Source organism: Herpailurus yagouaroundi, unplaced genomic scaffold (assembly GCF_014898765.1).
Source record: "Herpailurus yagouaroundi ecotype Mexico unplaced genomic scaffold, PumYag 77, whole genome shotgun sequence".
Classification (NCBI taxonomy): domain Eukaryota; kingdom Metazoa; phylum Chordata; class Mammalia; order Carnivora; family Felidae; genus Herpailurus; species Herpailurus yagouaroundi.
In genome coordinates, this window is record NW_024412388.1 from 53,675,536 (window position 1) to 53,690,296 (window position 14,761).

At 41.5% G+C, this 14,761-nt stretch overlaps 1 protein-coding gene across 3 annotated transcripts in view; it reads left to right on the forward strand.

Annotated features, from left to right (window-relative positions):
* Positions 1-14,761, forward strand: part of CACHD1 (cache domain containing 1) — a 215,038-nt gene that overhangs the window by 187,504 nt on the left and 12,773 nt on the right. For all 3 annotated transcript variants that reach the window (XM_040470494.1, XM_040470496.1, XM_040470495.1), the window contains 9 exons: positions 200-381; positions 858-968; positions 6,361-6,483; positions 7,874-7,973; positions 8,066-8,182; positions 10,511-10,671; positions 11,021-11,107; positions 11,922-12,038; positions 13,467-13,618. In XM_040470494.1, the coding sequence (XP_040326428.1) occupies positions 200-381; positions 858-968; positions 6,361-6,483; positions 7,874-7,973; positions 8,066-8,182; positions 10,511-10,671; positions 11,021-11,107; positions 11,922-12,038; positions 13,467-13,618 (1,150 nt within the window). The remainder of the gene's footprint in view (positions 1-199; positions 382-857; positions 969-6,360; positions 6,484-7,873; positions 7,974-8,065; positions 8,183-10,510; positions 10,672-11,020; positions 11,108-11,921; positions 12,039-13,466; positions 13,619-14,761) is intronic.

Below are 14,761 nucleotides of genomic sequence, written 5' to 3' on the forward strand. Positions count from 1 at the left end.
ATCACACATCCACTGACTATGTTTCAGGGAGCTTTTGTTTTCACCAAGTTTGGCTGTATCCATCTGCTGTGGAAAGATTTTTAAGAAGTAATTGGGCTTGGCTTCTCTGCAAGAGAGCTTTAGGAAGCCCTGCCAGCAGCCCACTCTCTTTTCATGTGAGTCTTAAAGGATCCCTGCCATGTCTTCCTTTGTTTCCCAGTTCTCTGTCAGGAATGAAGTAATGGCCACCAGCCACGTCACAGATGAATGGATGACACAAATGGAAATGAGTAGCCTGAACACGTACATTGTCCGCCGTTACATAGCAACACCCAATGGCGTCCTCAGAATTTATCCTGGTTCCCTCATGGACAAAGCATTTGATCCCACTAGGAGACAATGGTGAGTTTTAGGAGCTTCCATTATCAAAGGTTCCCCCCAAATCCTGGAGAGACATGATAAGTACATACAATAAAGCAACTTCAGGCAGTCACATTAAAGAAGATACTTTTATGACAGTGAAAACATGTTTTTCAATCTTTTTTTTTTTTAATGCAGTATTAACAGATTTGTGGGTTTCCTCTGTCTACAGTGTTTTCATCTCTTATTGAAATTTTGAGACTGAGATGTTTTATACTTGGCCATTTCTATTCCTTTGGGTATTTTGTTTCAGTCTTACCTTGTATGTAATATGCCCATAGTGGGGATATTTAATGTCACTGCACATGATCATGGCATCAAATTATAGCTCATATATGACCTATGAAAAAATGAACATATATAAATTCAGAAACTTTTTTTTACAAGTTCACTTTTCTTTGAAATTTAGAGAGTTTTTTCATACCCTAAAAATAACATGACTTTGTCTTGTCTGTTAGGTATCTCCATGCGGTGGCTAATCCAGGCTTGATTTCTCTGACTGGCCCTTATTTGGATGTTGGAGGAGCTGGTTATGTAGTAACCATCAGTCACACAATACATTCATCCAGGTAATATTTTAATTAATATTTTAGTCATTTTTTTAAACACCTCAAGAATATTTTGAAAATTTGGAAGTAGACAACCAAGGATTAGTGGCAAAAGCATGATCTTTGATGTGAGCAGTCTGCGGTTTGAATATCTTCTCTAGCTGTGTCCTCATGGATTTCCTGAGCTTCCTCCTGTTATCTGTAAAATGGGGATAATACCTACCTCACAAGATCATCATGTGATTGAGTCAATGAAAAGCTCTTAGTCCTATTATGAAGAAGATCCTTTAGAAGAAGAAAAAGATAGAATCCGTAGGGCAGTTTGTAGAAATACCAATCTTAACCAATTGAAGAAATCCCAACAAGAGCCTGACCGTTATTACCAGAGAGCACTTTCCCAAGCAAAGGAGCATGTGTAGTGAAGGAAAAAAAAAGTATCAAGACCCCAATTTTATTACCTCTTTTATTTTGGTCTAACTTCTTAGAATTATATAGGAGTTTGTTATTTTTGTTATTGTTACTTTGTCCTTATACTGTCTCTTGAAAAATGAAAAAGCATTGGAAATAGCATCCAACAATGCTATTAAATGTCAGCATGACTGTAAATACATTCCGGGTGCTTTGTATTTCAGACTTTTGAGGTTTCAGTATTTAAGCGACAAATGTCAGTGAAACATTGGGTAGAAAGGCAGGTCACATACGTTGTTTTAATCCCTTCATTATACAAATAGATGTTTTTCCCTAGCAACCAAGAAAGCCCATATTTTGACTGGTACCTATAATGATGCCTTAAAATTTATGGGAGACAGATTTTTCTTGCTTAACTTTATGCTTTTCGCTGGTGCTCATTATGTATCAAATGATTGACATTCCGGAGAATTCTTCTAACGCAAGTTCATTGGGAGCAAGAATTGGGAAGCAGTACTGTGTTGGAATTTCAATATCATGACCTGTGTCTCCATGGAAAGCAGGGTCCTGCCGCCAGCCAAACAGTGATTGTTTTGCAGGGCATGGTATCTTTTTGGCTCTGTCACATATGAACAAGTAAACACCTATTTAGAACATAACTTTTCAATGTTTTCCTTAACAGACCATCTGTCAGGCATACCTTACTATTGTCTGAATAACGAGACTTGACATCTCCCATATATTCTAATCAGTTGGGAAAAAGTAAACAAGGTGGCTTGAGGAGACAGCAATCACCTTGGTCTTTGATGACAATGACAGTGGGCCAGCACTGGGCTTCAGATGTTGGGGGTAGGGGTGGCAGGAAGAGAATGACTGCCTGTGTGTGTCTTTCTTGGTATCTGTTCCATCGGACTCCGCCACCTGCTGCTCGTTATGCCATTATCTCTTCTATACAGTATTCTCGTGTGTGTCGGGGGGGAGGGGGTGGCCACAGAGAGGTGCAGATTTTAGTGCTCTTTTACATTTGTGTACATGTTTTTGTTGAAATTTGAATGGGTTAAAGAAGCTTCATTTAGTTAATGTATACATATTTATGATGTCAGCCCAAATGAAGCATGATGGAAATATGATGGGATTTCAAGTTAGAAAAGCCTTCAATTCCCTTAATTGGCTACTTTTCACAATGTGCTTAACCTATCCAAGGTTAGTTCTTCGACTTTAACAAGAGTGAAAAGTGGCCATTGAAATCCTGGGTCCTGCCCACCAGTCATTCACTGAGAGTGTATTCCAGGAATGAGTATCTGCTCTTGCTTTGATCAATATGCAGTCCCGTGGACTTGATCATTTGAACATCTTCCTTAGCTGAGCATGCTTTTATGACTTAAAGCTGTGTATTTTTCACTCCGCCTAGTTGAGAACACAGGGCAACTACCACTTCTGGTTCTCAACTAAAGCAACTGTAGCTTTAATGGATGTACTTTGTTCAGGCGATTACCGGTGATTTTGGTCTCATGGGCCAACTTGAGAACCTAACCTCCTCTTAAGATGTGATTCCACTCTGGTAACGTGTATTTGCCATTTACTACTTCTATGACTATAAACGAGTTCCTTTTTGCCTTGGTTCCCTCATCTCTGAAAGAAGGATGGGGTAGCCTGGGTGTTGCAGTTGGTTAAGCATCAGACTCTTGATTTCGGCTCAGGCCATGAGCTGGTGGTTGTAAATCAAGTCCCGTTTTGGAACCTGCTTGAGATTCTCTCTCTCCCTGTCTCTCTGCCCGTCCCCTGTTCATGCACACGCATAGTCTCTTGCTCACTCTCGATAAATATATTTTTAAAAAGGTTATTAAGGTTGGGGTGCCTGGGTGACTCAGTTGGTTATGTGTCTGACTCTTGGTTCAAGCCCCGCCTCAGGCTCTGCACTGACAGTGTGGAGCCTGCTTGGGATTCTCTGCCCTCCCTCTCTCTGCCCCCTTTCCCACTCACACTGTATCTCTCTCTCTTTCAAAATAAATAAACTTAAAAAAAAAAAGATTTAAAAATAACAAAAATAAAAAGGATATTAAGGCCTATCTCAGATGATTAGGGATTACGTGAAATAATATATGTAAAGCCCTTAGAATGGTGCCTGGCACATGGTAAGGCCTCAATAAATGTTAAATACTTGTAATATTACTACGTTCCATGAGTTCTCAAAGCCTCATTTATGAAACGGGTGATGATGCCAGGGTTGAACTGATATAATGAGAAATTACAGTTATGATGACTGTGAACTGTCTAGCACTGCACTTGACCATGGGCAGTCCCAAATAAATGACAGTTACTTTTAATGTCCTATTCCAGCTTTAAACTTCTGGCATTTTAATAGGTCAGAAAAGAGAATTTAAGCTAGTATTCAACTAGCCAGGAAGCAATCTCCTTCAGCCTTGGTTTTCAGAACTGGTTTGGCTGATAATTTGGGGAGGGATTTTTCTAACTCAGCGTTCACTCATCGGTTACTCACAGTAACTGCACTGGGGATTCTTCCATGAGCATTATTAGCGGCCTGAGAATCTACGAGTGCATTCTTTGGAGAATGGTAATGCTAGCAGAGATGATGAAGTATAGTCAGGGATTAAAGGACTGGTCAGGTGAGTCTTTGGCAGTGAAAATCTCCTGGAAGTGCTGCAAACAGCATGGTCCTTTGAACCTTGAAATGTAGGCTTGGTTTGATTTTTCTATGGCATTCTTTATGTGTTGCTATGGTAACTGTACAGTTTTGAAATGCAGGTAAAAATATGAATACCAGACTTACATGGGCAACGTGCTTGCTTGTCCTTCAGCATGTTGATCATATCGGAGCCGATGGTAATCATATAGGGGAAGTTTAGGAACAAAATCAACTTGTCCTGAAAAACCTGAGTTGTATTTTTCACTGAGTCAGCTATAGTATTGTAGAACGAACCAGAATCGCATACTGGTCTCTGTGTCATAAGTAAAAGGTGGTCAATCTTTTTCAGTCTTTTAGCCATTCTAAGCTTAATTTTTCATTTATAGAATGGGAGCTGTAATTCCTTTCCGATGTTGTCACAGGAAATGGAGTACGTCATGTGAAATTGCTTGGAAACTCTTGAATGTACTGCATCTCTAAGGAGGCAGTATTAACACACCGGTTAGGAGCGTGTGCTCTGAAGTTGAGGACACTGAGCTTCCATTCTTGCTTCCACTAGTTATTTGCTGTGTGACTTTGGCCAAATACTTTGTTTCCAAGCTTCAGTTCTCTGGAAATGATAATGCCTCATAAAGTTTTTGTGAGAAATAATTGAAATGTATTGAAACGCCCACCAGAGTGCCTATCAGTTCTGACCACTCAGTAAATATTATCATAATGGTACCTATGGTTTGCATCCCTCACTCTCTCCTGGGAAAGTAAGAGAGGCTTAAACTTCTTTTGACTGATACTTCAAAACATGATTTGCTACAAAACATAAATCCTGTGTAAGGCAACTGAGTCTTGGATTTCTCCCGTGGTAGAATTTAAGTTACTTCGGTAACAATACTCCAGGCTCTTACTGAGGCAGTAGCCTCTCAAATAATCGCACAGCATGGCCCTCCTCCATCTCATGCCAAACACAGTTTTGACAGCAAAGCTTTGACAAATTTCACTGTCCCTTTTGCTAGTGATTTTTTCGGGAGAGAGTTGGAGGTTATATAAGTATCAATGTTGACAGTAACCAGAAGGGGGACAGTTGCCTACATAGCAAAGCTGATTTCACTCCCAGGTTTTGATTTTCCAAAAGGTGATTTTACTTTGGGAATTTTCTTCTGAGCTTTCCATTTAAAATTTCTAAGATTTTTGTCAATAACAACACCATTTTTCTTTTATAAAGACATCACTGTTTGGGTGGATTGGTGGATGATGGTAATGATGGGCACCTGTAATGTCCCAAGTTGGGTAAACCCAATTCCCAGCCACAAAGGTCCCGGAGCTCATTGGCCAAGTAACCCAAACCCCTCCAACTGCCCATGATCACAGATTAGAAAGAACCTAGGCTTCAAGTAAGAAGTCCATGCTTCTTCTATAGCTAGCATTTGTCTGGAAGAATAGTAAGTTCACTCTCTGTCCAGGCCTGAGCTTTAAGCCCTGATGGGTTTTCTTTTGAGTAACTTCTTTTTATTGGGTATTTTGGATAGGTTGGGCAGCTTGCTAAGCATTGTAAACACTGTCTCATTTAAGCCTTTGCAAGGTAGGTAAGACTATCCCCATTTTCACATAAGAAAACTGGGTCTTGGAAAGGTTAAGTAGCCTCCCAGGAACCACAGAGATGGGAACCAAGAGGGCCAGGATTTGACTCCAGATCTGCTTGATTCCAGAGCTAAAGAGTTAGCAAGCACCATATAGTACCCAACTTTATCGTCTTGGGTGCTCCTCTTTCTGAGAGTAGCATTTTAGACTGGAGAAAGAGCGGGCCTGTGAACCAAGTGAGTTTTGTTCTAGAATCCGAGCTATGTTTGGAATAGAGCCAAACTTAGTGTTCTAGAAAGAAAATGAGGCATAGTTTTGTCTGACCTTACACTAGTCAGTTAACTTTCATGAGATCTCACTTTCCTTATCTATGAAATGAGGGAAATAATTAAAGGGATCACTCAGGTTCCTTGTTGGGAGGAACTATGGTAGTCATGCTTCCAACCTCCCACCTGATGCCTCTTCCTGCCAGCCCCATATTCTTGCCAAAGAATAGTCCGGTCACTGTCTGAACATCTAAAGCCAGGGCTAGCCATGTTCCACAGCTGCCTGGGTTTGGGGCTCATCTTATTAGAAAGTTATACCTTTATCCTTAAGTTTTCCCCTATCAAATCTCCATTACGCTAAATCAGCCATTTAGTTGATCATTTTTATAGGGATGAAAAATGTGGCAGGACAGTGGGCATATGTTTCTAATATCATACAACGTCCTCGTGATGGAACATAGCTTTCCTTTAAATAAGATATGTGCCTCTTGTTCTCACTGATCTTCTTCACGTGAAGTACCCAGCTGTCTTCCGGGCACACCGTGGCTGTGATGGGGATTGACTTCACACTTAGATACTTCTACAAGGTTCTGATGGACTTACTGCCAGTCTGTAACCAAGATGGTGGCAACAAAATCAGGTAAGCCCTTCAGGAACACCATTTCCTGTTTAGCCGCAAAGTACAAAGACAGTGCTGTCAGACATCTCTAGTTGAATGGCAACCACATTGTCATGGTCAAGACCAGAAATGGAGTCCGTCGCCTGGGTGTTCTATTAAGAAGGTTTTTGTTCTTTTTGTTTTCTAAGATGCATGCCATTTAGGATTTAGACAAACAGATTCATCTCATAACAAGGAGAAAGACTGTGGCACACAATTCCCTGAAAGCTCTTGTTTCTCTCAGAGTCCGTAATTAAAGGTTTCCCATATCTTGGGTGCTAGAAAGACCAGAGGGTACTTTTGATGTTAACTTAGTTATTAAGCCAAAGTCTTTGTGGGGATTTCAGACACTTAGACTTTTCCCTTTTACATTTCCCCGGAAAGAGGCTCGTGGAACTAAAGAAAGCCTTCACCTCCTAATTTCAAAAGAACATGTCTCATCAAAGCAAGGGTATTCCCTTGATTTAATGCAGGCCACTTTTAAAAATAGCTTTCTTATTTCACTCTCATGGTCCATGCTTCATATCACTGCTAAATTTCACATTGGCCCTTAATGAGGAATGAGGAATGTTGTAATAGCAAACTGTTACAACAAATGCAGAGTAAAATAGGGCAGCACATAGCCTTGATTAGAGCAATTCCAGCTTTGCTTATTTAGTGTTTCCATCAAATATATTTTTTGTATGTCCCTGCAGGTTGTATTTTATGTATATTTAACATGAAAAGAAGAAATCGTATGGTTTGCTTAAACGTTGTGCCTCTAAATAGCCAAGGCCACTTCCTTCAGAGTCTCCCTCCTCTGAAGAAAGAATAAACTTGCCCCTTACATATCCTTGCAAAAGATTTTTGAGTCCATCTTTGGCTAAGTGGACACATTCCGTCTGAACTATGTAGGTGGCCTCAGAGTCAGGTGTAACTTTCTTACCATAAACTGTATACCAGATAACCTACCACCTCAAGAATAATGTATCTGTTGGGGCGCCTGGGTGGCTCAGTTGGTTAAGTACCCAACTTCGGCTCAGGTCATGATCTCACGGTTCGTGGGCTCGAGCCCCACATCAGGCTCTGCGCTGCTGATGGTGCCGAGCCTCTTGAGATTCTCCCTCTCTGTCTTTCTCTGCCCCTGTCCTGCTTGCTCGCTCTCAAATTAATAAATAAACTTAAAAAAGAAGAAGAAGAACGGATCTATCTACCTGTTTGCCAGCCTGCCTTCAGTGAATTTTCTCAGGGACCGTTTACTGAGATTCAGTGAATTTGTCTCAGGGACTATTCACTGAGATAAATGCAATTTGTTTCAAGGCTAGCAAGGTAAATGCTGACAGTATAGAAAAACCACTCATATTACTGAAGGATGTCCCGTGTTTTGACACAGGTGCTTCATAATGGAGGACCGGGGTTATCTGGTGGCACATCCAACCCTCATTGACCCCAAAGGACATGCACCTGTGGAACAACAGCATATTACCCACAAGGTACTTGTTGCAAAGCCAATAGCACAGTGCGCCCACAGCCTATGCCTCATTAATTATGTGGCCTATGTTTTCTGTCCACTTGGCCTTGTTAGGAGCCCTTGGTAGCAAACGATATCCTGAACCACCCCAACTTTGTAAAGAAAAACCTGTGCAACAGCTTCAGTGACCGAACAGTCCAAAGGTTTTATAAATTCAACACTAGCCTTGTGGTAAGTGGATCCTTACGTTCTCACATCTCATCCCACTGTGGAATATGAAATGAAATAATAGTTAATATCTGAACGGTATTCCTGGCTCTTTCATTGCCTGAGAATTCTAGAATGAGAGGACAAGACTTTAGTCCAGCTCACCAGCCTGACCATTGTGGGCTATAAACCCCAGAGTGGAGCAGTGAATGTTTTAAGGTCTCACACTTGGTATTTTGTTTTGGTTTTGTTTGTTTAAAGACTCACCCAGTCGAAACCCTTTGAAATGTCTGCTGAAGTCCTTTCCCACAGTCTTATATAAATATGCGTGGTGCCCTGTGTTCCCCTCTTCCTGTCTTCTAGAGATCATGCAGCCTCCTTAAATTCCTAAGGCCAAATTAGGTCATTTCTTGGTCATCCACCCAGTTACATGGGAGCTTTCATGTAGATCATTCAAAAATAATTTCTTTTTTTGTAGCTTAGAATACTCTTAAGTATTTGATTTAACTGCAAACTTACCTAGGTAAGATTAAAGAGCTTAAGAAAAAAACAAAGATCTTAATATTCTTATTAAATTGTAAATAATCTTAGCTGGGAAACCTCAAATGGGTAATGACAGAACCAATGTTGAAAAAGTTATTCACAAGAAGTAAGCTTTTTACTTAGAATAGTTATGTATATCATTAAATGTATAGTTAAAAATTTTCAAGATGTATTGGTTGATTGAAAATCCTACTCGGGGCACCTGGGGGTGCTCAGTGGTTAAGCATCTGTCTGACTCTTGATTTTGGCTCAGATCACAATCTCATGGTTCACGAGTTCGAGCCCTGCATCAGCCTCCTCACTGACAACATGGAGCCTGCTTGGGATTCTCTCTCTCTGCCCCTCCTACACTCACATGTTCGTTCTCTCTCTCTCTCTCTCTCTCTCTCTCTCTCTCTCTGCCTCTCACTCTGCCTCTCACTCTGAAATATGTTTTAAAAAAAGAAAATCCTACCCTCAAAAAAAATTGGGTAAAAGAAGAGTTTAAAATTGAATACATTAATAGGACAGTATATTCAAAGCAAAAGAAGTCATTATTACTCTCTTTAGACTTCACACCCTTCTGAGGAATACTCTCTTTAAAGCAGATAATGACACACTTGAGTATAATCCAAAGGAAGCTTCTGGGTAAGGTTGTTCTATGAAAATCTGATGTACTCTGTGTCTTCTACCACTTGTATGATGATTTCCTGAGTCTTCGGCAGACAAAGCCAGCATACTCTGGGAGAAATTTTTCAGAAACGCAAATTTTAGTGGAATATGAATTAGGATAATTTCTTAACAGCTCAAGTTATTCCAAAACGGAACCTGGAGCATTTCTGGGTATTAGAGCTATAACGGGATGATAAGCCTATATTATTGCTTATAGAGCAGAGTCGGGCATCTTCCAGGCTCTGGAAAATCCATCCAGACCCCTAAGAACCATTCAGTGCCACAAGTCTCAGAGGTAGGTTATCCTCACCATGCACATGGAGGGGGACAACTGGCACAGTAACAAGCAAGGGGTTTCATAGTTGGCCTACTACATTGGACACACATGCAAAAAAGAATGAGCATGCTTTACAATGCTGCTTTTGAATCTTTGGTTTTATATGTGGTAGACAAATCTGGCATTTCAAGAAGCTGGCTATCACATTTTCTTGGTAAAGAATGAAGAAAAGGATGCTTGCTTTAGTTATTTAAATATTCTGTTTAGGGGTGCCAGGGTGGCTCGTAGGTTAAGTGCCCAACTCTTGATTTCGGCTCAAGTCATGATCCCATGGTTCGTGAGATGGAGCCCTGCGTCAAGCTCTGTGCTGATGCGGGGGAGCCTACTCGGGATTCTCTCTCACCCTCTCTCTCTGCCCCTCCACTGTTTGGGCTCTCACTCTTGCGCGCTCTCTCTCCCTCTCTCAAAGTAAATAAACTAAAAAAAAAAAAAAGAAAAAATTATTTTTCCAGTTGTCAGCAGTAACTATATATTTTGTAGCCAGATAAAGTTTTAATAAGGGAAGGGAAGCAAAAATAATATAAAAACAGGGAGGGGGACAAAACACAAGAGACTCTTAAATACAGAGAACAAATAGAGGGTTGCTGGAGGGGTTGTGGGAGGGGGGATGAGCTAAATGGGTAAGGGGCATTAAGGAATCTATTCCTGATTGTTGCACCATATGCTAACTTAGATGTAAATTAAACAATAAATAAATTTTTTAAAAAATTAGGTTTTATTGTACACTGTTTCCAGCAGGTGGTTGAAGGGTTGTTTTCACCATGATAGGGCTGACTCTTTGCATTGTTATCTGTCACTTCTGACCCCTGCATCGTCTCCAGGGAGATTTGACGAACCTTGTGCACGGCAGCCACTGTTCTAAGTACAGACTGGCGAGGATCCCAGGAACCAACGCGTTTGTTGGCATTGTCAACGAAACCTGCGACTCTCTTGCCTTCTGTGCTTGTAGCATGGTCGATCGTCTCTGTCTCAACTGTCACCGGTAAAAATGCCATGGGTCCTATTCTCTGTTTACTACACTGTTAAATATCCTCACTGGTGCTAGTCATTTTGAAGTGATATCAGCAAAGTAGAAAGCACAGGGGCGTGTCATGGAGAAAAGGAAAGGCCGGGTAGCAGAGGCATCAACAGCTGTGTGGTTCGCAGCATCCTTGTCCAAAAGTAATGGATGGAAGCCAATCATAGTGTAAACCTTTGGTCATAACTTCCTTTTAACTCTCCCTTTTAACTAGCTCAGAATTTTTTTTTTTCAATTTTACTTCTTCTGGTCCATGTACAGTATATAGTTTGTTATTGACCCTCTGCATAGTAATTTTCTTACTGCCTTTCAGAATGGAACAAAATGAATGTGAATGTCCCTGTGAGTGCCCTCTAGAGGTCAATGAGTGCACTGGCAACCTCACCAATGCAGAGAACCGGTAAAATATACATATTACATAAATGTATGTGGCATACACAGATACATGCACCCTGGGAGCCTCATTTATAGATTTGTTTTGGGTTGTGGTATAAGAAGTGATTCATTCTGATGATGTAACTGTTCACTGAGCCAGATTTCAAGCCTTCCAATGAAGTCCTCTTTCAGGTTTAAATTTAAACGCTGTGAAAATGTTCAAAGTATATGTGCTCTGTACATATAAAGTAGGGGACTGTTAACAAGCATTCGCGAAGTGTCTGCCATGTGTCAGATACTTTATGCACATTGAGTCACTTGGTTTTCAAATTAACCTTGTGATAAATCTATAGGTACCTTTTATACACACGTGCTTACACATAATATGGCATTATTTATATTAGCGACAAGTTTTAAGACGACAGCTAAATAAACTGGGGTAAGTCCCTTCTCTAGAACTTAAATGAAAGAATGCTGTGTATACTGATATACTAGTAAATGTTCATTTAGTCATAGAGAAAATGTCAAAAGGGACCTTCATTAAACTGTTAATAGTGGTTACCTCTGAAAAGTAAGATTTAGAGTGGTGAGTCAGGGGAGGTAACATTCACTTGAATATTTATGATTTTCATTTTATACATATATTGTTTCTATTGTACATAAAGACAAACAAATTGAAGCCCAGAGTGGTTAAGTGACTGACCCAAGGTTACATATAGTTACATATAGGTGGCAAGAATTCAAACCCAGTTCTGTCTGAGGCAGTCGGGGACCAGAGGCATGATGAGTTTAGAACATGAGTGGTATTGGTCCTAACCCCCAGACTTGTTCCTACATAGAAACCCAAGCTGCGAGGTCCACCAGGAACCGGTAACATACACAGCTATTGACCCTGGCCTACAAGATGCCCTTCACCAGTGTGTCAACAGCAGGTGCAGTCAGAGGATGGAAAGTGGGTAAGCATTGCCCATTGCTTGCCTTGGTATCAACACGATCACTGCAGGAGTAGAGTCTAGTAAGGAACAGCGACCTGGAGCCTCATTGAGCTTTGCCAGCTGTTATTTATTACTCTCATTCTTGATGTTTTCTAAATATGTACCAATTTTTCAGACCCAAAATTGATTTCTGTATGCCTTTTATCCACTGGTTGTAATGTTGTCCAGTTTTCACTCTTTATAGCTGCTTGGCATTGGTACCATATATTAGTCACCTCCTCTGTGGATGGGAAAGTTACTCTTTAGATAAAAGGAATGAGAGGGGACATGGCACACAGAAGCCAAGGGCAAGGGGCAGGGGCTTTTGGGTTCCTGAAACAGAACCCAGCTCTATGGGTTATAGCTGATCAGTTCTGCTTTTTTAGAAAGCAGATAGGTTTCATGGTAGCTTTGAGAACCAAAAAACCAACAACTACGTGTCCCCTGCTGCATCTCCCTCCTCTCTAAGATGTTTGGGCTTAGCCATCATGGGAGCAGTGGCTGTGGTGGGCTGTAGGGGTGGGAGTGGGGGTAATCTGTGTATTACAGCTGCCGATTGCCATTTGGTTGTACGGTCAGCGGGTAGAACAGGCAGCCAGTTCTGCTTTTAGTGCATATTTTAGCAAAGGAATGAGAGGGCATCAGATAGATTAATTTGGGATATTAGGCACTAACTCAAAACTAAATTTTTTTTAACGTTTATTCATTTTTGAGAGACAGAGTATGAGCAGGGAAGGGGCAGAGAGAGAGAAGGAGACAGAGAATCTGAAGCAGGCTCCAGGCTCTGAGCTGTCAGCACAGAGCCCAACGCAGGGCTCAAACTCACGAACTGCAAAATCGTGACCTGAGCCGAAGTTGGACGCTCAACCAACTGAGCCACCCAGGTGCCCCCAAAACTAAATTTGAGGAACACTGCACACATCCTCTTAGAGAGTCTTAATGCACTTAACATATTAAAAGTTCTGAGAAATTGGCAGGAAAGAAAGCTGTTTAACTTGCCTCATGTTTCCCAAATTGATTTGACCAGGTTTCCTTCCCCCCCCCCCCGCCTTTTTTTAAATGACCCTACACATGTGGGATGTCAGGCCAAAATCTAATGAACCTTGGGGCCACTTGGTCTTTTGAGATGATTTGGAATAATCCTCTTCTAATCTGTGATGTGTGGATTTTATGGTGTGATCCACAGAACTGTTTTATTTCTCTCATTTCCATGTTGTTGAGAGACATAAAACAGCTATGTCTTGGCAGATGGTTGCTATTCTTCTTTGTATAAGGAAAGGAAACTAGAGCTCAAGGACTTACGGCACCAGTAAGTAATGGAGCTCCTGAGAGCTGTCTGATGCCCAAGTCCATATGCTGTCCCCTGCCCAGCACAGCTTCCCGGAACACTCAGCATCATCTCTCTGGCAGGGACTGCTTCGGTGTGCTGGATTGTGAATGGTGCATGGTAGACAGCGATGGAAAGACTCACCTGGACAAATCCTACTGTGCACCCCAGAAAGAATGCTTTGGGGGGATCGTGGGAGCCAAAAGTCCTTATGTGGATGACCTGGGAGCAATAGGTATGTTTGTTGGGAACCCAGAATATTTGGATTCTTGAATACGAATTTTTTTTGCCTCTACGCGAGGACAAAAATCTTAAAATGATCCTCTACCCTAGTTTCCCGTTTCCTTCCTTTGCCAGTAGTTTTTTAGTTACAAATCCAAGGCAGATAATTACCTTCAAAGCTGGCTTAGATATTCTATGCAGAGTAAGCAGCCATGTATCCTGCCAAAGTTTACAAGCCTGGAATTCATTCCCATAAAGCTAGTTCTGAGAAATGTCAGGCCTGGTTTCTGCATGGCTGAACCATGGAGTTTGTTTGAATTTGAGTCCCAGCTGTCGGGAGAACAGGGCCAGCAATGGGTGGAGTGACCACTGCACATTGGTCTCTCCTGCTGCAACGTTGCCTCATGATATTTGCAAGGCAGAAGTTCTGTGGCTACAAGTCAGTACTTCAGGTCCTGGAGTCAGCAGAGGCCAGAGCTATCTAATGGGTAGCTTAGGGTCGGGGACAGGGACACTGGAGGGAAGAAAGTGTCTGGGATCAGGCCCCAAGACCTCAAATATACTTACTACCTGCATACCTCCTCTGAGATTTTCTCGGTATCTTTCTGGAGCTAGTACAAGGTCCCAAAGCTTCCCTGGGAGGTGAGATATTTAAACCCTTATTTATTTATTTTTTTAAACACCTCCCCACATTAGCCCGTCTATAGAAGAAAAACTCCTCCTATGTGAGGAAGGATCGTGAGCTCACATATTATTACTGAACCAGCTTAGGACGTAGTTGAAGTGACCTTGTTCTAAAACATCACTTTATATACCCACCTGCAGTTTCCTACGTGACTGTGCTAATAGTGTTTTAAAGGGAACCTATAAGCTTTGAAGTGTGACCCTGTTTAGGAGTCCTGCAACTGACTCGTTGCCATAAAGGACACCAGGTACAATAAATTTGTGCCAAGAGGCCCACGCTGCCCTCACCTCTGTGCTACATGACTTCTCTTCCAAGAGTAGCCCACACCCCAGGGAGCTAGGCTCTTAGCACTGGGCAGCACATATTTAAGTGATTCTCATCTACTCACTTGTTTTAGTAGTCCTTGCCAAATATGCTCCTGCTCTGCCGAGCAGCCGACATTTAATTTGAGAACCAGGGATTAACAGAAGC